The following is a 26,736-nucleotide window of genomic DNA, read 5'->3' on the forward strand; positions in this document are numbered from 1 at the left end:
GGCACCTGGGTGGCTCAGTCCATTAAGGATCTGTCTTTGGCTCAGGCCATGATCCCAGGGTCCTGAGATCAAGCCCCGCATCCGGCTCCCAGCTCCACGGGGAGCCTGTTTCTCCTTGCCTTTGCCTCCTTCTTTCTCTCTCTCCCTGTGTCTCTCATGCATAAATAATATCTTAAAAAATATAAATTCATAGAGACAGAAAGTAGAAGGGTAGTTGTCAGGGGCTGGAGGGAGGAAGGTTTGGGGGAGTTAGTGATCACTGGGGAACTGAAACCCTTTTCAGTCGGGGATGATGAAAAAGTTCTGGGGATGGATGGTGGTGATGGTTGCACAAGAACACGAATGTACAAGAACGTTAATGCCACTCAACTGTACACTTAAAAATGGCTAAAGTGGTAATTTTTATGCAATGTCCATTTTACCACAATTTTCCAAAAAGTTATTAGAAAAAAAATCTTGTCCTCGGTCTGAGTTCTTTTGATTTGGTCTGATTTCTGTCAGACTCTGGCCATCAGACCTTTGCTGGTTTGTGATCACTGAGTCCCCAGGATGCCCTTTAGAACTTGAGTGAGAGCTCTCTGCTAGGAAGTCTCTGGCTGATGCCGATTATCCCTTGCCATGTTTATTCCTTGAATAATTCCTTGAATAATTTTGGTTGGAAATTGATGAAGTTTACAAATTGGTCCATACTTCGTAACCATTTGTAATTTTCCTTTAGCAAAATTGAAATTTTGATGTGATAGTTATTTTTCCACCAAACCTAAGTGTAAAATACTAGGTCCCCGAGTAAAATATTTTGTAATTTTTATTGGCATCATCTTCTAGCTGAGGTCATTGGTGCACCATCTGCATGATCAGGGGACTGTCACAAGCGAGGACCCTGATGAGTAGGGGGCTTTCTGTAGGCTTAGGCTCAGGACTCAGCCTCATTTTATATTTCATTGAGAATCAGCTTCTCATCTAGAAAATAAGGATACCCTTAGCATCCTCTTGGGAGTATTTAAATAAGGTGCCTAATGCAGACCACACAGCTGGTTCTCCAACTACCTCCCTCCATTATTCCCATTTGCATCAACCTGGGCAGGGCCAGCTCTGCGGATGACCTTGCCCTTAATGCTCCAAATGGAACTCTGGACTTGTTTGTTCCCCTGCAAAGCCGTCCCCGTATCAGTAACGTGCCACTGCTGTTTACCCAGTTCAGTTGCTCAAGCCAAAATCAAGGAGGTGTTACAGCTTTCCCTCTCTCTCTTCCCTCTCATTTCTGTACTCACCAGCAAGCCCTGTTGGAGCAGGTTGTCTGTTTTCAGCACTGATGCCTGACCCAGGCCACCCATCACCCCTCAATGAACTGCAGGTCTTCTCTTCCACCCACAAACCATTCTCCATCAAGCAGCCGGACTGAGTTTGTGATAAACCTGACCTTGTTTAAAACCTTTCCATGGCTTCTCACACCCTTTGCAATGAAATTCACATTTCTTCCCATGGTTTTAAATATCCTCTGTCATTTGCCCCCTGCCTTCCTCTCTGACCCCATTGCTCACACTTCTCTGCTCACCAATGCCTTCCAGACCCTCAGCCTTCTGCCTTTTCCTTGCCAAGTCTGCTCCTCCCTAGAGTTTTTGCATTCACTTTTCCTTTGATCTCCCCAAATCTTTGTGTTGCTGCCTCCTCCTTGTGATTTATTTAGCCCCCCTGCAAGCATCACTTCGGATAGACCTCCACTGGTCACTCCAGTTGGGGACCCTGCTCCCACCTACAGTTACTCTATATGGAATGACTTTGCCTCCCTTTTTTTTTTTTTTTTAAGGTTTTAGCACTGTCTGAAAATAATATTTTTTTCTTATTCATTGTCATTCTCCCTATTAAGTGTAAGCTCTGTGACATCAAAGACTTTTTTGTCTTATTCATTGTGTACTCTTAGAACCTGGGTTCCTGGTATGTAGTAGCAGCTGGGTAAATGTTGAACAAATGCACGAATGGACTTGGGTCATCTTCCCTGTTTTCTGATTGGCCTCTCTCATATCATCCTTTGGCTACCCAGGGCTTGTCCAGTTGTGCCATGTCCCTGGGATGAAGGAGAGTTATCTCTCCTTCACAGGCAGGTTACCAAGGCCTAGCAAGGTGATGGCACTCCAAAGCAGTTTGGTTTTTATGCACAAATAGGTTAGAAGGCTTTCTTCTCCTCCCACTTAACAACTACACATGGGTTGTGGAACCTCCTAGATTTATCTGCTCTCCTACTTTTGATATACAGTCTTCGGTGATGATGTCTGATGGATGACTTTGTGGTTTACAGGGAAGCATTGGATCTGTCAGAAGACTTGAGTTATAGACATGAATAGCACGGCTTTGGGGAAGTTAATGACATTCTCTGAGTTTCTGTGTCCCCATCTGGACAACAACAATCATGGGTTGGATAGTGATGAATATATATTTTTGGAGTCATGAGTGTTTATTGCTTATGAAGGAGCTTGTGGAAGGCAAGGTTTACACACAAACAAGAGGTGGTGGTGGTGGAATTTCAGGCCGTGTAAGAGGAGGAGTGGGTGGAGCTGGCAGGTGTTTTCTTCTCTCTATGCAGCACTTCGTGTTTTCATCTACTGTGCAATGTGCGGGGCAGACTCATGAAAACGGTGAATCTGCTGAAAGGCCTCCTGGGTTTTGCAGTGGATTCAACCCTCTCTCATACCTTAGATCCATCTCTTGGCCTTCCTGCATCCCCAGTGACACAACTTCTGTGTATCCAACATGAATCATCCTCTGGCTGGCCTTGCCCTGGATCCTCGCAGCAATATGCCCCATCTGTATTCTTGTCACCTGGACAGAGAAGAGAACACAACTAATTCATAGGAGTGCTAGCGGAGGACCCCAGTCCTGTCAGGGGTGCAGGCAAGAGGGCCTGGAGTTGATGTTGGGGCAGAGGTTGACTTGTTGAAAACCATGTTCTGTTGCTGCTTTACAGTGATGGATGCCTTGGAGAATGGCATCGAGGGTCTTCACCATTCTGTGCCTTACTTGTGAAAGGGCAATGGGATGGGGGATTAAGATTTTCTGCCCCTTGCCTCATAAGTTGCTGGTATAAATGCAGAGGTAGGGTGAGGTTTCAGCAGAGTAGGGTGGGCAGAGCAGGAATCAAGAGTTTAGGCATGTGTTAGTGAATTTAGAATTGTTGCCCGAAATCGCACATCTCTTTGGTCGTTTGACTCATAGGCGTGTGCCCAGCAGGTGGGGAAGCAGTGTGACTCTGTGGTACATGGAAATAAGCAGGGGGAAGGCCACCAACAAGCTCCTTGGAAGGAATAGCATACTATCCTAGCATGACTTGATCAATACTAAACATTTAAAAGTTCCGTGTTGTCATGGTGATGGAATTATTTCCAAACTTTAAGCCAGAAAACCTACTATTCGGCTACCTTGCTTATTTCCAGGTCTCAGTATCTGGCCCCAAAACTTTGTTGCAATCATTCTGAGTGTGGTATTTGGTTTTTTTGTTTTTGTTTTTTGTTTTTTTTTTTTGAGGTAATATAGCTCTGTTCGGCTTCCGGCTGCAAGGGAGACTTCTGCCAAGATTTGCGGCACGCAGCTGAAATATGTTTTGTATTTTATGAGCTTTGGCTCATCGTGGAATTAAATAGCACTAATTACATGAATATAGACCAGCAAGGGAGACAACTGTTCACTTCCTGATTTTCCCTGGAATTGAAAAAGAAAGGGAGGAGGTAGAAGGACAAGTAGGGGACTGGGGAAAGGGCCCTCCCACTAGACGTTAAATGACAACAGAAGTACTGTCATTTGGCCCAAACACATGCCCAAAGGGCTGCCCCTTCACAGTGCCACTCATTGGTGGAACTAGTGACTTCCTTATTTGGAGACTGTGTGGGTGGAAAGGGGGGTGGCTCTGATGGGGGCAGTGACAGGGCCAGGGGTCAGGGAGCCACTGGGGATCCAAGTGCCAACTGGGGGAGATGCTGAGGCCCAAGGATTTGAGAGCAATGGGCTCCCAGCTGGATTCCCCCAGCACCCTGTATTTAGCATCCTTTCCAGCAAAGTCTAATGAGAGATTTCACACTTGTCTAAAGAAGGGAATCTTCATTCCTGTTTTCATTTGTTTTCTTGCTAAAGGGAGGGAAGGAAATGGACAGCATCACTCTAGCACGGGTGTAAGTTAAGCCCTTGGTTGGGGTGGGGGAGTGTCAGGGCCTAGAGGACTCTTGCCTGCTCTTCAGAGAGCTGTTGTAGGTGGAAGTCTCCAGAAGCCGGAAGAAGTGAAGGCCCCTCCCTGAAGGGTTAGCTTGCTTGCTTGGACCGGGCTCAGTGCAATGGGCCAGGACCTGAGCTGACAAGGTGCATCCCACTCCAGCCTCCCTTATTATGAGAGACAAAATAGGCTCAAGGAGGGTGATTGAGGCCCACCTGACAGATGAGTGTCCTGTGTCCTCAGAGGGCAGGCTGTGGAATCCAGACCATGGCAGGCTCTCCCAAGGCACCCCACAGCTTAGATGTAGGTCGCTACAAAGCCAATTTATGCAAAGATGCAAAGAGCCTCGAGAGAGAAACTTCAGTACCAGCCTTTTGCTTTTTAGTCAATACCCCTACCCCCTGGAGTATTGTAATGGGCACCATCATGTGACTCTACTGCATGCGACTTTGGTGGAACCCTCCCAACATCAGTGGTGGCCTGCCTTCCCTGAGGACTAAGTGCCTTACTCTTGCCTCTCCTAGATCTGTCCCAACAAGAAACTTGGTGATCTCTCTTGCCTCAACATCCTGTTTCCAGAAACACCATTTTACAGGTGGAGAAACTAAGGTTTTGAGAAAGAAGGGCAGCAGGACTGTGACCAGGTGGGATGACCATTCCTGATGGGTGACTTTGGCTGACACATCAACCACCCCCGACTGTGGGCTAAGGAGATCTGACTTTTTCCCCTGGTCGAGAGAGGAGGGGAGGGTCTGGAGAGGAGGAGCTTGTTGAGGTGAAGCCATGTATCATGGTTTTGCTTACTGCTGCCAGGCTGGGAGTCCAGGCAGAGAGGATGGCAAGGCCATGGGAAATGTGGCTGGAAGAGCTGTCCCTTCCAGATGAAAATCAGGCCTCTGAGCAAGTCTTCAATCCACCTCTCCCCAGGCCATGGCCACCAGAGGAGCTACATGGAGCGATGACTGTCCTCAGGATGTGGTAGACTCCCAGCACCTCCCCTGGGACCTGAGTGTCCACCCAGGACTTGGGGGAGCAAAAGTACCAGCAGACACTCCCTTCATCACAGCTTGGGGGTGTCCTGAGCACCTCCCCATGACATCTTTCCACTTCTGTACATCCAGAGGCAATGGGGACCCTCAGAATGCCAGCAGCCAGCCCCCCCTGGGCAGAGCACTCCTCATGGGCTGGGCTCTGGGTTGGGGCCGGACAGAGTGACCACACTGATGCCAAGTCCAGCCGGGGCATCTGACCCCAAATTCCTGGCCAGCCTGTTTCTTTAAATGAGACGCTGGAAAGTTGACGACTCTGTCCTCCCAGCTCAGGCTGCTCTTGAGAATGTTGTGTTTTTAAAGCCTCACAGCCAGACTTGGAGTAAAGAGAGTCATTGCTTAGCGACTCCCCCACCCGGAGTGCAGTGTCTGGAACATAAAGGGCTGCTGCGATGTAATAATAGAGTTCCATGTTGGGCTGCCTGGGCTCGCCGAAGCTCCCGCTCAGCTCTGCTGGGAACACGGCAGACTTGGCCAGGGAAAGGTGGTTCTGTCCCTGGGGGGCTCCCTCAGGGCCAAGGACGGGGAGGCCTGGTGGAGGGGAAACCATAGATGGGGGGCCTCAGGGGTCCAGGGACGCCCTAATCTCTGAATGGGGCGGCTCACACACTCACCCTCCTGCAGAGGCTTCTTCTAGGCTCCTTCCAAAGGCTCTGTCCATGGTAATCACGGTTCCCCAACCCCCCTTTAATCAACTGGGAAGTAAGGATTAAGAGGGCCCGAGCTGCTGAGCTTGGTGCTGAATTTCCTGGGGACCAGGGCTGGTTGCCTGGGCACAAGGACTCTGAAGCCTGCGGCCGGGTCTGCGTTACTCTGCTTCCCCATCCCTCATGCCCCTCTCCAGCCCTTCCCCCAGCCGCCAGGGCCACATTTCTCATTGCTCAAGAGAACAGAAGCAGAGCGGAGGGAAAGCGGACTGGATGGATTGACTCCTAGGCTCACGGCCTGCTCTAGCTGTTGCTGCATTGTGGTTGTGCACTGGGTTATGGCCACGCTGACCTTTCAGAGTCCCCCGTGCACACACGACTGTCCAATGACAGTGCTGTGACCTTCTCTTGGGAAGACAGCTGCTTTGACTTGATTTTTCCCCCTAGCGGTCGTGATGGATTGCACTGCGACATTCACACCCTCAGGCCCTTTTCCTTTTATGAATGTAGCCCTCATTTCTAGGGCAGCGATGAGGAGGAGGGGCAGGGGGCCGCGGGCCCATCGCAGGCTTCGGAGGCACCACTGCACAACTAGGCCACAGACGTCCCATGTAAATAGTAATTCTTCAGAACAATAAAATAACGATTCATGCCTCCTGCTTCTGGAAACCAAGAGTTTAATGTGAGAAAAGCAGGCAGTGGGACGCCTGGGGGGCTGGGTGGTTGAATGTCCACCTTCAGCTCAGGTCGTGATCCCAGGGTCCTGGGATCGAGTCCCACATCGGGCTCCCTACAGAGAGCCTGCTTCTCCCTCTGCCTGTGTCTCTGCTTCTCTCTGTATGTCTCTCATGAATAAATAATTTTTTTTTTAAAAAAAAAGAAAAGCAGGCAGGAAAAATACTGGTTAGTTAACTGAGGAGATTACAGACTCAAGTGGGAATCTGAAAAGGGCATTTGTTCCTTTTGCTAATTTGGATCAGTGGCTGTCTAGTGTTCCTTGAATTAAAATGGGAGAGCTGTGCTGTGTCCCATCCCCTCCCGGCCCTCAGCAGCACACACGTAGTGCCTCCCCAGCCCTCAAACTTTGAAAGGGCCGCTGAGGAGCATGAAGATTTTTCTGCCTTATGGACAGTGGCGCGGTCATCTCGTACCTGTCTAGGCAGCTACTTGCAATCTGGCTTTGGGAACGAGGAGGGGGCCGCTGGCACCTAAAGGGAGGCCCCCTAGAGGCACCCTCGTGTACTACAACGATCAGGGCCCCCACAGTGCCCAGCCTGGGCTTCGAATCCCTGCTCTGCCGCGCTGGCTGTTTCTGCCTGTGTTAGGGTGTTGCCAACTGCTATGACACACACATCCACCATTTCAGAGCCTTGTTCCAGTGATGGTTTCTTTCTTGCCTTGGCGAATGAGTGCTTTCATCTCTAGGCCCCATCCTCCCATAGAGCCTCAGACTCCTCTTTCTCCAACTAATGAAAGGCTCTGTAGGGAAGACATATCCTTGTCTTACCGCTTTGGTGTGGAGGTGGACCCATGACGCTTCTTCACTCTTCACAGGGTCACACTGGATACTGTGTGAAAACATAGAGGCTGGGGCAGGTGGGCCGTAGCTGGCGGCCACCTCTTAACCAATAACTTCACACCATCGGCCACATGGATGGGGAAGCACACACTTTTGGTGGATCATTAGCTTCCTGTCCTTCAGCCTTGCCCAGACAAAAGCTGAACCACGTCTAGTGTGGCACAGGAGAGGAGGCTAGGGGAGTGAGTTTCCTGGTTTGTAGTGAGTGCAGAACTTACCATGACTGGAGATAACCTCAAAGACGGACAGCGGGAAGGGTCCTATAAGAGACCACCAGCCGCCAGAGGGCAGGGGTACTGCTGTCTTCATCTTCTTCTTTTTCTTTTTTAAAAAGATTTATTTGTTTGAGAGACAGAGAAAGAGAGAGCATGGTGGGGGAGGGGCAGAGGGAGAATCTCAAGCAGGCTCTGCACTGAGCACAGAGCATGAGGCCCAATCCCATGACCCTGAGATCATGACCTGAGCTGACATCATGACCTGAGCTGAAGTCAAGAGGCAGACACTTAACTGACTGAGCCACCCAGGCGCCCCGAGGGGGTCTGTCTTCTGCATTTGAGTATCTGTACCCCGTGCAGCCAGTTCAGAGCCCCTCACGTGGTCCTTGCTCAATCGACATTCATTGGGTGAATGAAAGAATGCATGCTGATTCTAGCAACCATGTCTCCTGCATCATCTAAGTTTTCCTCAATGCAAGTTTGTTTTAAGGCCCTGCTCTTTCTCCTCAACAGAGTCTGTGCTGATTTTCTCTGCTGAATAAATGATGGTTCTCAAAGTCCGATTTGTGGATACAAGGCAACTTGTTACAATATTCCAGCCGGTGGCCTGGCAGTTTTTGTTGTAAGTCCTGTATGAAAGATATAGTTCCCCTGATGCATTTGAAGTCATGCTTTAAGCAGACAAAACTGAGTATTTTAAGTAGTTAGAAGCCCTGGACCAGAGCAGGGTAAAACCAGCATTTTAAATTTGGTCACTGTTTCAGCAAGTGGCCCAACGCCAAGATTTGCACTGTACTTTTGCTATAGGTGATCCCAGCTGCCATTGCCGACACGCTGCAGGGGAGTAGGCATTCATTTGTTCATTCATCATTTATTCATCCATTCATTCGTGTGTTCTCCAACATTTATTGGAGCCTGCTATATATCAGGCTCTGGTCTTGGAACTGGAGGGAATAGTAATGAAAAATATATAATTTCTGATCTCTAGGACCTCATATTGTTAGAAAGGGGACAGCATTAATGGACAAATACAACGGAGTTTGTAAAATGTGAGACGCTGGTGGGCATTCATTCCTCTACTAACATATCACAGGGGCTTCCTACATCAGAGGCAGGGCCAGAGATGGCTTCTTTGAAGATAAGATCCTAGATGAGGTGGGGATCCCAGGGAAGTGTAAATCTCCTATGCAGAAGATGCAGAGGCATGGACAGGTGGCGAAGACACATCCGAAGACACATGCAAGCACAGCCCTCAAAGCAAACGTCCAGCAGACAGAGGAGCACTGTGTTTGATTCTGAAAGTCAGCACATGCATACGCGTACACACACCTTTACACACCCAAATCCCGCCTGAGATAAAGCCTCACTACTTGCAAATTCTAGATTAGCTCTGTGGCCAGTGAGACGCGGGGATCTCTGGCATGCTTACTTTTCCCTGTGAAAGAATAGTCTATTAGAGAGGATGTGGTGAGAGACACTTTAGTCTTTTGGCTCAAAGGCTGGGTTTTTCTGTGTATGGGTTAGGATTCTTTCATTAACAAATACCAGAACCCACACTGGCTTATGTGAAAGGGGAATTTTTGGCTCGTGTAACTGGAAAGTGTAAGCATAGAGCTGGCTTCAGCACACTTGATCCAGACATCTGTGTGATGTCACCAGGACCTGAGATCGAGTAACTTCCATGCTCTTGCTCAGCTCTGCTCTCCTCAGTGCTTGGGCTTCATGCTGTTCAGGCCCCCCTGCCCACCTCCCACCCTCATGGCTATAGTATGGTACCCACGATTTTCAGGTGCATACCTCTCCAAGGTCACAGCCAATGGAAGACCTAGAACTTTTTCCTCAGCACTCTCATCCAAAGCCTGTGGCCTCTTAGAGATTCTGACCAGACTAAGTATCCATCCCTGAACCAATCCCCGTGACACTCCCCCTCCCCTGCTGCCCTCACTGCTCCACAGCTCTGTACTGATTGGTTTGGACCCAGTCATGTGTTCTCTCTTGGACTGGGGTGGAAGCCATTTTCCCAGAAGCTTTTGGGCTGAGAGAGGGTGAAGAGGTGGATCCCTAGAGGATAAATGATTGGTAGAAAAATAAAAGATGTCCAGCATCTTTAATAGTGTCTTTCAAACATTTTGTTGATCACGCCTGTATTAGTCAGCGTTCTCCAGAGAAACAAAAACTGTGTGTGTGTAGGGAGACAGAGAGATTGGTTTTAAGGAATTAGGTCGTACAATTGGAGGCTCCAAATCTAAAATCTGCAATGGTAGACCCACAGACCTGAGACTCAGCAGAAAGCCAAAGGGGTCTGCTGGCAGCATTCCCTCTTCCTCAGGGAGGTCAGTCTTCAACTGATTGGATGGCCACCTTATAGGGGGGAGTCTGTTTCACCCCACTCCCACTGATTTCAATATTAATTTCATCTGGAAACATCTTCACAGAGATACCCAGAATAATGTTTTTCTGCATGTCTGAGCACCATAGCCCAGCCAAGGTGACATATAAAATTAACCATCACAGCAACTCACAGTACGATACGCACTTACACCACACTGGAGCACACGTATATATGGCTGAAACCAAAGTGGTGCTAAATAGTGGTTATCCTTCCTAACTGTGACATAGCCTTGTTTTTCCCTTCTATTTTATTTCATTAAAAAGCATGTGTGACCCCCTCAATTGGTTTCTGGATTTGTGGTATGTCATAGAGATGGTCTTGTGAAACACCATCTGAGAATATATCTTCAGAATGTTCTATCATCCCATAGCAAAGGTCCTTCCGGCCTGACTTTGTCTTACCTCAGCCCAGACCTGTGCCTGTTCATGCCTCGGTTTCCTTATTTGTAGAGGAGGCATACTTACAAATATTTCTTTTACCTAACAGGGTTGTCGTGAACAATAAAATCAGAACGAGGCAATGTATATGAAACCGTTTTGTAAACTCTGAAGTAATTTCGTGAGGTAATTGCTATTTTAAACTAGTCTATAATAACTTTCTTGTCTACCACTCAGGAACCTGAGAGGATGGTGCTATTTCATGAAAATTAGTTGGAGCTCTTCAACACTACTTGCCACATAAAACAAAGACAGCCCCAATTTCTTTAATCAAAATGATGATCAGCTTCTAAAAATGAGTCTCATCTCCCCTGAGATCATTCAGCATTAAAATCTGATTTTAAAGAAGGGAAAAGGGGCGGTATGTCTGGGTTCGATTCAGAGCCTCTCAGTTCTCCAGCCTTCTGCGACTTGCCCACTCTGCTAGTTCAGCGAGGCCTTTGGGGCAATCTTGGGGTGATTCAGTCACATCATCTGCCTTTAAGAATCAGTGATGGGCTGAATGCCACCTCCAGCACTTTGTTTTAAAGCCATCTAACTGATGACCTGGGGAAGACATGGTGGGCAGGACCTAGAATTGGGAGCAGGGTTTCCTAGGTTGCATCCCCACTTATGAGGACAGAAGACAGATGTCCTGGAATGGAGCTGCCCTGGCAGGCCAGCCTGCAGAGACAGAGCAGCCTCAGGCAGCCCCGGGGGGCCAGAGGGCTGACCGCTCTGCCCTCTGCCTACTTGTGGGGCCGGAGCTGGGGGAGCATAGGCGCTTTGGTGGGGTTCCCCCTGCAGTGGTGCCCGGCAGGGATGTCTGGGGAGGCAAGCTGAAGCCCACACCCTGCTTGTTCCTTTTTTCTAACATTTCTTTGTTACTTGTTTTCTAATCAGTCCTTCCGTGGAGTGTAAAATGCGAGGCTGGTTATTCCTATCACACGTTACTGTTTACTGTGGGTTCCCCCCTCTCGAGGTGCCACCATCCTTAGATGAGGATGATAAATGTTTGAGATGCATAACTGTGTCTCATTTCAGTATCTAGAAGATGGAAGAAGAGCCCTGGCACCTTTCTGCTCCGTAAATTCATAATTACAGGCTTCCTTGCCTCGCTTCTTGCAAACTGGGAAACTGTTGATTGGCGTGTGGGTCTGTGAGTGTGTACAGTAAGGTCGGGGTATGGCAGGCACACTTCCCCGGTCCCTGCCAGGTTCTGATACAGGGACTGCAGAAAGGTCCCTCCAGAGAGTTGGTGGCTGAGCCCTGACTGGCACCTGCCTGTTTGGAGTGAGGATCACCAGCCCTGCTGGAATTGGGTTCTTGGCAGCAGTGTTCTGAGAGCTGTGTTAGCCAGCAGCGCGTATGGCACCCAAAGAGCAAGCTCCTCCAGACAAAGGCCAGGGAGCAGGTGCTGAAGCGAGTTCAAACAAAGTTGGAAGACTAGGCTGCAGGTGATGGAAAGAGCACTGGACTGGGAGTCCAGAAGCCTGAGCTTAATGCCGCCCCACCTTCAACTCACCATGTGACCTTCTGCAAATCATTTAACTTCTCTGGATCACAGCATCCTTGTCTTTAAAATCAAGGATCGGAAACCTTTACGCTGAACTGCCTGTTTCAGATGAAAAACCTCTAGATTCTTCTCTGATATTTGGATTTGCACAGGCAGTTCAAGATGAGCCATCCCACGAACTGAGATGGTGCCATCGGGTACCACCTTGTTATCATCATCCTAACCCTGTTCATCTCCTTTCAGTCTTGTCAACAAGAACAACTCTCACTTCATAAGTACTTAGGGCATGCCAGGCTGAAGGCCCTGTGCCAGGCGCTGTCCGTCGTGAACGCTCTTAGAGGTGGATGGTGGTGCCCACCTGCTGCATGTTACCTGCCAGGCTATGCCCTGTGGGTCCCAGGGGCTTGGCTTCCCCCTGCGGAGCTGGTGGGGAGGTGTTACCGGGAGATGCCCTGGGGCTTTTCTGCTTGAGGCCTTATGTGGATTAAAAGAGGCTTCCACGTGCTCTATATTCTGGACTCAGAACTGCGTGTTTCTAGAAGGACTCTAGGTTTTGCGGTTTGATACAAACCTGGGTTTCAACCTAAGCTCTGCCACTTATCAGCCCCTTGCCCTGGACAGAGTTACCGTCACCTCACTGGAGAAGCAGGTGAGAGCACTCTGACCCCAGCAGACAGCCGAGCTGAGCAGGCGAGGGGTGGGCGCGCAGGCCTAGGGACCGGCTGTGGCAAATGACGTGCCTCCTCGCTTCCCAGCCCTCTACTAATCAGATAACAAGCCTTGAGTCTCGGCTATATGTCGAGCATGGGCCTGGCACTTGGACTCACCAGTGAGCATGGCGGGTCCCCAGCCCACAGCCCTCAGCCCCAAACCCAAGTCCTCCTGCGGAGGCTACATCGATGGAAGCATGCCCCCCCCCCCCCGGGGGGGGGCCTGTGCTCTGTTCCTTCAAGCGCCTCTCCTCATTACCACAGGTGTATAGTCTCCACCTGGCAGCGATGTCCTGACAAGGCCCAGGGCTTCCCTTGAGCCCTGTCTCCTATCTCCAGACTCTCCCTGGCGTACCTGCCATTTGATAGGCTTCTGCTACGCTGACCCCTCCCCGAGGAGACCTTCCAGCTCTGCGGGTCCTCCCTTGGTTCTCGGCCAGGCCCTAATGCCACCCACCGCTTTCTCCCTCACCCCGAGCTAGGAGTCAGTGTTCCTCAAGGGACCTGCTGAGCATTCTATGATCTGTCACGCAGCATTTTGCTGTCTGCATAAGTTAGGTTCTGGTGGCACCTACCCGACCTGACCTCAGGTTCTTTGAGGGCCCAATCAGCCTGGCTGTGCTGGGACCCCGCGGCATTCTGCACATGCCGTGTACGCCCTGTGCCAGTATCGGTCACCTGGGGGAGTGAATGAAGGCCCTGGGTTGGCAGGACTGTCCTGGGCCGTGGCTACACAGCCAGGGCTCCTCTTATGTGCATTTGAGCAGGCCTGGGGTTTCTGTCAGGGTTTCAGCTGACAACATCAAGTCTTGGCTTTCTTCTTTTCTTCTGTCTTCATGGAAACTTGCAACTCTCCCCGTGGGGGCTCTCTTGCTCTACCTCTTCCCACCACCCTGTTATTGAGGATTTGGGGGGTGAACACGACAAGTTTCACAAAGCTGAGATGCCCCCAAATTGGATGTGGGCCATTCCTGCCCCGATTTCTCTCAAATAGGAAGGAATATGACACCGTCCTCTAGAGTAGAAATGAAGGAGACTGTTAGGACCGAGAGCTATTTTGTTCCATGGGGAGTTATTTATTTATTTATTTATTTATTTATTTATTTATTTATTTATTTACTGGACCACTTCTCAAACTATTTGTTCTCTCCCTTTAATGAAAACCTCTCAGAGGAGGCCCCAATAGGGGAGGCAGCCAGGATCTGCCTCATTAAAATGACATCAGGGCTCAGAGCCGGGCAGCATACCTCGAGGACTGGTTGCTGCCGTGGTGCAAGAGATCCAGGATGTGGTTTTTACATTTTGGCCTCATACACCATTTGGCAGTGGGGAGGCTCAAAGGAGAAGCGTAGGTGTCAACCCAGAGGGCTGGGGTGTCACCGACAGCCCCCGAGGAAGGGTTGTTTGCACTCTGTGCTGTGCATAGACAGTAACTGGTATACAGCCTCCCCTGTGCCCGGCTGGGGTAGACCGAGATGGATGCAGTTAAGGAGAACCCACTGTAGACTTGCACTCTTGGGTTTGAATCTATTTCTACCACTTGTAGCTATGCAGGCTGTAAACCTTCCCTAAGCTCTGCAGTGGGGACAGCTACCCCAATTCAGAGGACTACGAGTCAGGGTCCCAGCAGGAGACAGCACACAGAAATCCGGTTATTTGTGCAAAGGGTGATATAGGAACCCTTCACAAAGGTGTGGCTCCGACAGAGGCAGAGCAGTATTTGGGAGTAGGAACGGTGAGGCCCTGTTACCTCCTCTAGGACCAACTGGGGGTAGGCAGGAGGTGGTTCACAGAACCTGGAGACAAGTCCACTGGGACCTGTGGGTGAGGGTGGGAGCCAGAGCATGCAGCCCACCTCCATCCTCCTGTCCCGTCCCCTTCCTGCCAGCCTTCCGCTCATGTTCCCAACTGGCTGCACATAACCAGGCCCCAGGGTCAGCAACCCACAGATATGCAGTCCATACAGCTCAGCCTCCTGGGCACAGAGAAGGGCAGAGAGTGGGTCTAGAGGGGCAGGTGGAAGAGAGCCAACACTGAAGGGTTTGTGAGTTGGAATGAGACAGTCTATGGAAGGTGCTGGACGGTGACTGTTACAAAGCCAGGCATTGGGTGGCCATGTCTGTTCCTCCTCCTCCTCCTCCTCCTCATTGCTATTGTTATCATTACCATTATTGTTATTGTTGAGGTCGCCCTCCTGGCACTGCTGCCACCCAGCCCTGCCTGTCCCCCCACACACATGGGGGCAGAGTCCCTTGGTCTTTGGCTTCTCCAGTGTAGTTCTGTGTCCTGGCATGTGCAGAGGGCTTTCGGGGTCCAGTGGCCTAAGCTGTGAGGTGAAACTAAGCCATTATCCTTGTTGTCCAATATCACATCTTTGCTTTCCCCCACAGGGAGCCTTTCCTCCTGAGTCCTGGCCCTCCGAGGGGACTCCTGTGCCAAGTGCTACCACGCTGCAAGGAGGACCTGTTTCTGAAATGAAAGCCATGCCTTGGAACTGGACTTGCTTTCTCTCCCATCTCCTGATGGTAGGGATGGGCTCCTCCACTCTGCTCCCCCGGCAGCCAGCCCCGCTGTCACAGAAGCGGTCCTTTGTCACATTCCGTGGGGAGCCAGCTGAGGGTTTCAACCACCTGGTGGTGGACGAGAGGACAGGGCACATTTACTTGGGGGCCGTCAACCGGATCTACAAGCTTTCCAGTGACCTGAAGGTCTTGGTGACCCACCAGACGGGGCCGGACGAGGACAACCCCAAGTGTTACCCTCCCCGAATCGTCCAGACGTGCAACGAGCCCCTGACCACCACCAACAATGTCAACAAGATGCTCCTGATAGACTATAAGGAGAACAGGCTCATTGCCTGTGGGAGCCTGTATCAAGGCATCTGCAAGCTGCTCAGGCTGGAGGACCTCTTCAAGCTGGGGGAGCCTTTTCACAAGAAGGAGCACTACCTGTCGGGAGTCAACGAGAGCGGCTCTGTCTTTGGAGTGATCGTCTCCTACAGCAACCTGGACGACAAGCTCTTCATTGCCACAGCCGTGGATGGCAAACCGGAGTACTTCCCTACCATCTCCAGCCGGAGGCTGACCAAGAACTCCGAGGCAGATGGCATGTTCGCTTATGTCTTTCATGATGAGTTTGTGGCCTCAATGATTAAAATCCCTTCGGACACCTTCACCGTCATCCCCGACTTTGATATCTACTATGTCTATGGCTTCAGCAGTGGCAATTTTGTCTACTTTTTGACCCTTCAGCCTGAGATGGTGTCTCCACCAGGCTCGACCACAAAGGAGCAGGTCTATACATCCAAACTCGTGAGGCTTTGCAAGGAGGACACTGCCTTCAACTCCTATGTGGAGGTGCCCATTGGCTGTGAGCGCAGTGGGGTGGAGTACCGCCTGTTGCAGGCTGCCTACCTGTCCAAAGCCGGGGCTGTGCTCGCCCAGACCCTTGGAGTCCGTCCAGAGGATGACCTCCTCTTCACTGTCTTCTCCAAGGGCCAGAAGCGGAAAATGAAATCCCTGGATGAGTCGGCCCTGTGCATCTTCATCTTGAAGCAGATCAATGATCGCATTAAGGAGCGGCTGCAGTCCTGCTATCGGGGGGAGGGTACGCTGGACCTAGCCTGGCTCAAGGTGAAGGACATTCCCTGCAGCAGTGCGGTGAGTCAGGGGGAGGGCCTGTGGGCTGGGGTGGCGGGGTGTGGCAGGGGGACTCTGGCCTGTGGCTTCCATGGGATGTGAGTCACCCATCCCATTTTGCACGTGAGACAAGTACCTCCGTCCCTGGGTCTCACCGGACTCAGATCACCACAAGCTCCAATGTGCTATGGCTATGACACTGAGCTTATCAGAGCTGGAGGTATTGCTGAAAGGCAGATTTCTTAACTGAGCACTTTTCTCAGTTCCATACTGGCTCATGGTTATAGGAGGGCATGCTAGGAATGAGTGGGAATTATGTTTTATAGGTGTCACATGTACCGGGCATTGTTAAGGCTAGATTACCGTGTGCTCTGCACAAGACATGTCCCCATCCTTCGTACTGACCATGCCTGCAAATCACTTTCCTGGGAGCTAAAATAAAACCATTACTAGAATGAGCTAGTCAGTCTACATTTGGGATAGATCTAGAACTTCAGGGACATTGTGTTTTTAATTTCTTGAGTATCTTTAGGAAAGGGCAAAATGAGAGCAGAAGTAGGGTGGGAGTCCAGTGAGCATAGAGGCGAAAGCAGAGCTTGCTCAGAAGCCTGCATATAGTAAGCATCTTCCGTGTGTACTGTTCCATGGAAGAGATATGCCCAGCAACCTTGGAACAGTAGTGGGTGACCGAAGCGCTGGAGGAAACCGCAAAAGGTGAGAATGAAGGGTTGGTTTAGGAGGCCTTCCAGGGCCTTGCTGGGAGGTCACAGGTGCAACAGGGGACATAGCCTCCTGCCTCTCCCAGCTGAACTCACTTGTAACCTGGCTTGCTGTGGCTGGACTTCTATTCATTTTTAAAATGATTCCAGTAGCTTAGAAGGCTCCGTTCTGAGCATTTTCTATGTCCTGTGTCCATGTGCTTCCCCTTCTTATCATTCACTTAAAAGATCATGACCCTGGTTTGAGAAAAATCCATCCTGTAATCTTAACGTAGAGAGAAGAAAGGAAAATTCACATACAAGTAGAAGTATGTGATTCTTGATGGCCAGTCCAACTTTGGTGGAATTCCATAGTACGAAACTGTATTTTGATTGGCTTTAAAAGTCCAAGTTTCCCTTCATGAAGTATGGCCACTTGCCAAGCACATTTCAGGGGGCGCTGCACCCAGGCAGCCTGTGAGGAGGCCATTCCTGCGGGCGCTGGAGAGATGGAGAGGAAGGGAGGGTTTATCTTTGGTATTCTAACCTTTAGGCTCAGGCTGTTCTCAGTGGTGAGTTTTCCAGGTGCCTGGGCTGAAACTAAAAGAGGCCGTTTCTTGGAGGTACTGAGAAGCCAAGAGTCCCCTAGTGTCACAGAGGAAATGGGAGAGGCACCATTGGCTGGAGAGGGTGGAGGGGACTCCACCGTACCTGCCGAACCCTAGCGGGTGACGTATCTTTGGGAGCCTTTGGTTTGGGGCAATGACTGATCCACTCAGTAGAGTTGAGGGGAGAGGTTTATGAACTGGGGGGCCATGGATTTCTCCCAAATGCAGGCTATGAAGCACGGGTCAGGGGCTGTGTTGGGTGTATGTATACTACACATCCAAGCATAGCTCCCTGGGGGGGGATGATGGTAGGAAGCTGGCATGGGGAAGGCCCTTGGAGACCCTCTGGTCTCAACCTTCAAGTTGAATGAATTGCCCAAGGTCACATATTTTGGAAAACAAAGTCAGACGCAGCACTTGAGGGAAATTTCCCTGGCCTTTTGAAGAAGGAAATCCCACTTGCACACACTCATGCACACACATACACACCCCATACCTACACGTGCACGTGTGCACACATGCAGTCAATGCCCCTACCAGCTTGCACATGTACGCACACACCCTATGTTCAGAAATGCAAGTTTACACAGTGTGCTTGTGAAACAGCTAGTTCTTTTGAGATCAGAGGGGTTGGCTATTTTTTCCTGTTAGATGCTTTTCTGTAGAAAACTTGCTCAAATTCTGTCTTTTCGGGTGAGGCTTTTGGGAGTAGAATCAGCCACCGGGATCAGCCTGGCTGCCTATGGGCAGGTGTTTGTCCCGCCCTTGCCCCCTGCCACAATACAAAAAGCAAAGTTCATGAGGGAAGTCTGCAGAGCTGCGGGTCCTAAGACCGCATGGTGGCCTTGGAGAGAACAGAGGGACGACAGCTTTGCAAGGCAGGCTAATGCCAGGGCTGGGAGTCATGGAGGCAGATAACAAGCTTTTGATTTTTCTGTGGGCTTTAATTAGCCCTTTCAAGTTAGAGGCAAGTTCAGGGCTGAGAGCAGAAAGGAGGAGGCCAGAAACTCCACACCGGGCTGGGCTGTCTCCCCAGCCAGTGTAAAAGGCCATGCCAGCTTGTAATGTCAAGTATCGGTTTCCTTTGATTCGGCCGGCGCTTGGATTACTTTGCTCCGGTGCTCCGGTGCTCCGGCGCTCGGCTACAGTTCACTTGGCCCCAGCTCAGACCACACATGCTCCCCATGCCATCAGCCGGGCCGGAGTCCTGGGGCTCCCCAGGGAGGAGCCCTGCTGGGCGCACCGCTTGCAAACCCAGCTTCTCCTCCACCCATTCACATGGCTGCTGGGTTCCCTTCCGTTCTCCCTTCCTGCCTCGAGGCAAGGATCGGCAAGGTGAATCTAGAGTTCTCTCTTGCCTCTGAGTCCAAGATTCCCCGGAGGCCTGTGACGTGGGACAGAATCTCAGATGGATGGCCCGTGTCCTGGAGCGTGCCCTGTGTAACCACGGAAGGAGGGAAGCCTGGGCACAGGAGGTTGACTTTTAACATTCGTGTTTTGCAGGCTAGGTGTTCCCTCTGGGCTTTATCATAATTACGATGCAGGGAGTTTGAAAAGGTGTGACTAGTGGTTCATTTTTTTTTAAATTGAGATATAACTGATGCAGGGCATGGTCTCGGTTTCAGGTGTACAATGAATGTAATGATTCGATATTTGTATGTATTGCAAAGTGATCACCGCAGCAAGTCTGGTTAACCACACCAAGTTACAATTTTTTTTTCTTGTGATGAGAACTTTTAAGATCTTTCTCTTAGCAACCTTCAAGTATACGATACAGTCACCATGCCGTACATTACATCCCCAGGACTTAGTTATGTTATAGCTGCAAGTTTGTACTTCTTGACCAGTGATTTGCTTTTATTGTGTTCCTGTTGTCTTCATTCCCCAAGGCTAGAATGCTCATCCTGTGATATCCTTCAGGGTCTTCTGGCCTCTCCCATTTGTTGGGGTCCACATTCCTTCCCCTGAACTCGGGCCTCTGGAACTCAGACCAGGGAGCAGTGTGCGCTGTGAGGCCCCTCTCCCCCTCCCTAAATCCCAGCTGCCACTTTGCATATGCTCACGGAAGATGAGGCGGTGTGGGAAGGGAACATCTGTGTGACCTGGGCTGCCGTGCCACGGAGCATTCATGGAGGCACATGGTGAGCTGTAGCCTGGTGGCCAGACCAAGGGAGAGGTGTGGAACTCGGCCTGCAGGCTCCCAGAGAGCTCCCTGTAGCTTTAATGCCAGGTGAATCAGGGAAGGCTGGTGGAGCCCACCAGAAACAGAGGATGGCGGGCCGGAGTGGCCTCCTCCTGGGAATGTAAATGCGTCGCACACACAAATCTCTGAGTGGGTGTCGGGCAGGTGCGTAGAGGCTAGGAAAGCAGCCCTGGTATTTTCTGGTGCTTGTGGGAGATGGAAGTGACTTCCAACTTTGCCTTCTAGGCCATTCTTTTTCTAATCAGCCCTAATAGAAAGAGGTATCCAAGAACAAATGGCCTAGAGTCTGAAAAATGTTCTTTAGGTCTCAGGAGGGCATGGGCAGAAAGAGGGTCCTAGAGGCATCAGCCAGGGATCCCATTCTATTTTGAGATTCAAGGGACTAGGGACCAATCTGAGGCCCTTTGCTTACCCACATCTAGGAGGGTTAATGCTAACATGTAAGCTCTGTTTCTCCTGTTCAGCCCTCAGATGGTCTCTGTCTCTGGTTTCTTTTGAAAGCCGTTACCCAGCTCCCCAAACCGTCTGTATGCAGAGCACAAGATGATTGGCACGAGGAGCCCATTGCCTATGGCTTCTGTCATGTGCCATGGTCCTGAGCAGGCCAAGGTGACAGCTCCAGACTTTTCCTGGGAGCCCTGATACTCCTGACCTGGAGGGGGGCAGCCAGGCTGGAGAGCGTGCTATTGTGGGCCAAGGCTCTTGTGCTCTACATGGACCAAGTGGCCTGGCCCCCAGGGTCCCCAGGCATAGCTCTCCATGCCTCCTCAGCCTCCTGAGGTAACTCATGGAACACTATCCCTCCCACCTCCAAATGAATTAATGAATAAATGAAACAATTATCAGGCCCTGGCAATGTACGCCTTCCTAGTGGATGCCAAAATCATGAAATGACATCAGTGTCCGGGGGCTCAAGAGTCCAGGAGAGAGATGCACCCCAGCAGGTGATTTTGACCTGTGTGACGGGAACAACGGCTGTGGTCATGGGAAAGGTCATCTCTCACGCCACTAAATCTGTGTGAGTTTGGATCCAATTGAGAAGTGGACATGGGAGTCAGGGAGTGTCAGCTTTAGTGCTGATAAAGCTAGATGGGGCAAAAATCAAATTCTTAATCTTCCCCTCAATCCTTGAACTTCGAGTGACCTTGCAATACAAAACATAGGTGCTTGGGGGAGAAACTTTTATCCAGAATCATTGCCTGACACTGGTCAGGTGTCCGTAGTGGGAGTGGAGAGCGGTGACCTCCGAGCTGCCTGGCAATCCCATTGCAGGGCTTCGCATTGTGCCTAACAGTTTACAGAGGGGCTCATCACCTACTTTTCTTCTCAAAATGGTGCTGCAGGGTAAAGCAAAGGCAACATCATCTCCACTTGAGGAACTGGAGGAACAGAAAAGTCAAGTATGGCCCTCAAGGTCATAGGATTGGTAGACTAGAACCTACTCTGCATCCTAATTCTCAGCTCAGTGTTTCCCCAGTGTGCTCATTGGTGTGTTAGTGGCATCCGGTGTGGGACAGTCTATGGTGTGGGGGTTGTTGGGGCATTGCAGGGCATTGACAATCCTGGGACCCCCGTCACTGCAAGAACTAGAAAAGCCTCTCACATTTCTGGAAGTCTCTGGCTGAGGACCATTGCTAAACCATATATCCGACATGGGGCTTACCCGCCAGCCCTGCTCTATCATTCCACAAGGTTCACAGAGGTACAGGGACTGAGCTTTTGATTTTTAACCCCACCAAGCTTCTCTTCACGTCCGACAGGAGAACCCTCCTCACAGGTGCCCTTGCTTTGACTCTTGTATGCCTTGGTTTTACAGGCACTGAAGCCCTGGGAGGAGACAGGATCACCCCCCCACACACACACACAGCCCCCCACACACACCCCAGTCTTGGGCTGGCCTCCCATCCTGGCCTGGATGGGTTACTCAGGTTTGTCTGGCGCCTGGGATCCTGAAACTCCATAAGAGTGAGCATCCGGAATGGTCAGGCGGCCACCCCGGGCTCCGGGGGCTGGCTTCTGCTCGTCTGTTCAGAGTGTTTTCTTACTCCTGGCCAGCAGGAAGTGCAGCTCTGGCTAGATGGGGTGTATCCTGTTGTTCATGGCGCTAGGCAAGGTTTTTCTCTTGCCGCTCAGACCAGGAACTCCTCCTCTTGCAGGCCCCATGCCTCCTTCCTCAGCTCCACTACATGTCTCTGTCTCTCTGTCTCTCTGTCTCTGTCTCTGTCTCTCTCTCTCACACACACACACACACCAGGCCCACCAAACATGCTCAGAGCACACACACACTCAAGTCCCAGTGACAGCTCAAGTCACCTGTCTCCTTTCTCACGGGCCCAGGCACCCAGCTCTCACAGCCCATTGACCCAGTACTCCAGACCTCAAGTTTGGCCCTGGGGCGGGGGGCCTGTCATATTGCAACCCCAGTCTTTACAGAAGCAAGTGTTTCTCTCCTCCAGGTTTGGCTTCTGTTCTGGGTATGCTGGTGAGAAGGCCACCCATCTCCCCCTTTTTGGCCAGCAGGTTTTGCAGGGAAAGTCCCAGCTAAGTACCCACAGATGGTGCTTTGGGCTACAGGATGGTGGCTGGGCCTTGGGTGGTGTGCTGGATGTATCCCCCCAGATGCCACCTTGGAGCCTGCTGAGTCAGCAGGGGGAGTGATGGAGACCCAGGAGTCCCGTGTGCAGAATTTGAACACGGACAGCTGCCAAGAGACCTCGGAGGCCCCTCAGCCCTGCCTCTGCTGCTCACTCTGCTGTGTTCCACTTACCTCCTAAATCCCTCTTCCTCCTCTTTCTGCGATGCATTCTCCTCCACCCACCCACTACGTGGAACAGCTAATGCAGAGAGATCCCTCTCACGTGTGTGCACGTGTGTGCACACACACATGGCCCATACGGCATGCGGCAGCCCAACCCAAATCAGCAGCTGGGTCTCTCATTCGTGAGCATACAGACCAGCCAGACTTTACGGTCCAGCTCTGCATTCCGGGCCTTTCCTTCCAGTCCTGTCACCCTCACAGGGTGGTGTCTTGGCCAGGATTCTGGCTGGAGATTTCGGGCCCCTGGGTCTCAGCCAGTCCCATCCTATGAGATGTCACTGGGCTGGTGAGCAGCTTCCCTTTTGCTCTGAATTACACATTTCATCTCCAGGAAGGAGGTGGCAAAAACAATATCCCTTTCATAAAGTGTGTTGAGACTCCTAAGGAAAGAGAACTACGAAGACATTAATAAATACCGAGAGGCACGGAACACCTTGTGTTTGCAAGATGCTTCCACATCCTCACCGCCCCACCTGTAAGGTTCTCCTGTGGTTGGAATGAACCTCTGGTGGGGCAGAAAGGGATTTAATAACACTGCTAGGATTTCAGGCTTATATTTTGGCTTCACCAGTATCTGCGTTTCAGAGATCTGGGCTCACCCAGATGCTGCGTTCTCTAGCCCAGGCCTGGAATGTGCTCGTTTGCCTGCCCATCCCTCTGGCCCATGTTGCAGATGCAAAGTGAAGACATTTGAAGGAGAGGCTACATTTCAAGTCAGACCCCCCTGCTGTCACCTTCAGGTGTCCCTCGGTTTTTGCAAGGCAGAGGGGAATGACTGCGCATCGGTGCAGGAGGTTTGCTTCTTTTCCTTAGCAGAGTTAGTGGAGAGGAGGGGGAAAAAGACAACTACGGGAGTTTCCCAGTTGGCCTCTCCATTTACATTTTTTCTCCCCTGGAGGACTGGGCCCCACGTGCTGTCCACGTAGATGAAACGGGATCCGCGGGAGAAGCAAGCCCACGTCTTTTCCCAGTCCCGGTGTCATTACTGTGTCTCTGTCAGTGTTCCAAAATATAATGGGATTTGTTTGGCTGATTTATCCTGTATGCAGGCAACATTATCCAGACTCACACACAGGCCTGAGGAGCAAGAGGGGAAGATGCATGGCAACAAGAGTGAGGCTAATAAAATTTATTCCCACTAACAAGGGAGTGACCTCTCCCCATAATTCAGCCTGGCCAGTGGGGCCACTGCTTCCCAGGGCCTGCCAGAAAACACACAGACTTAATCACTGTGGCGTGCCCTGCTCCAATTACAGCTTTGGTGGCGCTGAGGCCGTCTGGAAGGGGAGTGAGAATGTGGGATGATGAGCAGTGTGCAACTTCTTTGCCCTTGACAGGTAGCCACTGGCGACCTTTGAAGCCAAGGCACAAATGGACAGAGCAGCACCCAACGGGGCTGTGCTTGGCACCATTCCCAATGCTGGGAAGCCTTCCCTGGTATTTCCCTATGGTCACCCAGTTTGGGCCACTGGATGAGCCTCTGCGTGGTGGCCATCTGCAGAACTGGGCCAGTGGAGTTGAGGTCCTGGTTTTCTTGCTCCACTGGCCTCTAGTTCTGGTCATGGTATCTTGGACCTGTCTGCTTGTCAGAGGGAGGAACCGGGGCTCTCAACAGCTGAGCTAGTGAGGAGAAGGTTGTGGGCTCAACCCCCCAGATCCTATCCTGGTTTGGGGTTACTCTTTGCTGGCTCTACTCAGCTATTCCTAGGAGGGGTGCATTGCTACACCTAACTGTTGGTTACAGGCCTCAGAGAGTGCACTTGGCCTAAGCCTCTCTCTTGGGAAAACAGCTCAAAATAGTGGCATTAGTTTCATCTTGGAAGGATAACTTATTATGATGATGAGTGAAAGGCTGCTTAGTGATCTGGTGGGATTGGACACAGTCTCAAACACACATAGAAATATTAAAATGAGTATAAAAATAAGCATTGCTTTTAGCACATCATTTCCATTGATTCACAGCTAGTTACGTGCGTTAGTCCAGTGAATGTTTGCATCAGAGGCCACATGCACATACAGAACTCCTAAACCATGGTGACCTTCTGTCCTATATTTTAGTATCCACCCTTTCAAGATGCTTGGAAACAGGGCACTTGACTCCTGGGAACCTTGGTGTGATTTGTTGGGTTGTTTGTTCTTCCAACCCCGAGATACTTCTCATGAAGCCCCTTCCATAACAGTTTTGTCTAACTCGGTTGTTGTGACTGTGGGTTTGCTGGCTTCCCCTCTGTGTCTCTGTCCATGTCCATTTCCCCTACAATCTCGCTGGAAAAAGACACGGTACAGGAATCATTCTGTGGTGGTGCTATAGTAAGGAAGTGGATGACGCCCCATTCCCTCACTCTGTTTTTGACGTCTGTGTTCACAGCCAGGGTAGGAGGGCCGGCCTTCACCTGCTATGGGACTTCCCTGGCTCTCAAGAGAGTTCAGGGACGATTAGAGCTCAGAAAAGAGAAAGGGAATTTTATGTAGAATAGTAAAGTGGTTGGTTGGTGGGCCGCAGAGTCCCATTTTGGGGGATTTTTGTCTTTGTTACAGAAATGAGCACTCAGGCACATTGGACTATTTTATGGAGTAGGAAGCTTTTTGCTAAGAGTCACCCTAAGCCTCTGAAAGCCTCCTCAAGATGTTCCCAGCTCCCCGAGGACTCTGTCTGCTTACTTCTCCCTCGACCCTCAGAAGGTGCTTAGAGTCATCTCAAGGGGTAGCTGCACCCTGGACCTCAGACCCTGTTGCCTTTATTAACACCTTGGGGGTCAGTGGTCATATTTGAGCTGGGGCCCCCAATAGGTGGGTAATTATTGCCTTCTTGTGCTGTGGAGCTTTACAACTGGAGTCTGTATTTAGACATGATCTACTTCAGCTTATCTGATCAATATCCCCCTTTAAAAAAATCCCATGTGCATAATTCACTGATTCCCTATTTCCAGGGGAAGTCTGCTCTGATCAGTTTTGGGGATGTGTGTGTGTGTGTGTGTGTGTAAATGTAATTAATTAATGGGAAGAATTTAGGGCTGCTGAGCTTGAAGAATCCAAGACCTTTTCTCTTCCACAGCAACAAGCCCCTCATGGGCATCCCTCCTCTTTTTCTCCTAACTCACATTTCTTTTCAAAACTGTAGCCCTCACTTTCCTTTAGGACCAAAGACCAGGAAGGGAGGAAGCCCTGTTCTGATGATTGGCCAACAGCCTCCTTCGTAGTGGAGAGTTAGTTGCTTCCAGAGGCCCCAAGAAGGCAGAGCGTTTGTCCTGGGTGGCAGGACGGAGAAGTCTTCCCTGCCCAGGTCCTGGCCCTGGAATAGGTTCCTTTGGCACCACCCTATAGGAACCTGGAGAAAACCCCTATGTAAGATGAGTGTTTGCCTTCCAGACCAGGATCTGGGGTTCTGGTGCCATTTCTCCATCAACTTAATAGGTCACATGGCAGGGGGGTCATTTTGCTCTGTAGGCCTCTATTTCCTCCTCTGCAAAATGGGACTCTTGGAGTTTTTTGCCTTCTCTGAGACAGCCAAGGTGTGAAAGCGTGGCCGTGCCCTGTGCTGGATGGAGCACTCAGAACTAGGCCCCGACTCACCTCTCCTGCGAATCCCTGCTGCTTCTGTGTGCCCCCTCTACCTCAAGCACTGTGTATACAACTGAGGCAGGGCATGTATGGCCTTATCTAGGTCATAGCCTAGGTCTATATCCCCCACTGAGAAGGGGGCAGAAACCGATAAGATGTTTCCATCTTCACCTTTTTGTGTCCTCACTGAGGCCTTTGTTCACTTCTTCCCTTCCTACTTGTCCTTATGCCTACAGTAAATAGTGTTGTTTTCAGTTAGGACCTCGGTTTCCCCTTATAGAAACAGGAGTTCCAATAGCCTAAGGTACCAAAAGTTTGATGGACAAAAGCCCAGCTAAAGGCTCTTCAGTGGGTAAGCTTGGGCAAGTGTCTGGTACCTTCTCCCCCTGTGTGATGATCTGGCCTTCCAGCTTTGGGGGTGAGCCTGGGGTGCCCAGGACTGCTCTGCACGAGACGAGATGCTGCCTTTACATTTAGGAAGGGCAGGA

The 26,736-nt window shown here is 50.7% G+C and overlaps 1 protein-coding gene and 1 long non-coding RNA gene across 7 annotated transcripts in view; one reads left to right on the top strand and one right to left on the bottom strand.

Annotated features, from left to right (window-relative positions):
• Positions 1-26,736, top strand: part of PLXNA4 (plexin A4) — a 427,913-nt gene that overhangs the window by 50,213 nt on the left and 350,964 nt on the right. For 5 of the 6 annotated variants that reach the window (XM_038556478.1, XM_038556477.1, XM_038556480.1 and 2 more), the window contains exon 2: positions 15,113-16,381. In XM_038556478.1, coding sequence (XP_038412406.1) covers positions 15,197-16,381 — 1,185 coding nt within the window. In that variant the 5' untranslated portion in view covers positions 15,113-15,196. Of the gene's footprint in view, positions 1-10,624; positions 10,644-15,112; positions 16,382-26,736 lie in introns of those variants that run through there. The other variant, XM_038556479.1, reaches the window with a different exon arrangement.
• Positions 1,988-5,591, bottom strand: LOC111098723. Its single transcript, XR_005369287.1, has 3 exons — positions 5,003-5,591; positions 4,414-4,509; positions 1,988-2,817 (listed from the first exon to the last, which is right to left on the bottom strand). It is a non-coding gene; the product is annotated as an uncharacterized LOC111098723 (long non-coding RNA).

The sequence above is a fragment of the Canis lupus genome, chromosome 14, assembly GCF_011100685.1.
Source record: "Canis lupus familiaris isolate Mischka breed German Shepherd chromosome 14, alternate assembly UU_Cfam_GSD_1.0, whole genome shotgun sequence".
NCBI lineage: Eukaryota > Metazoa > Chordata > Mammalia > Carnivora > Canidae > Canis > Canis lupus.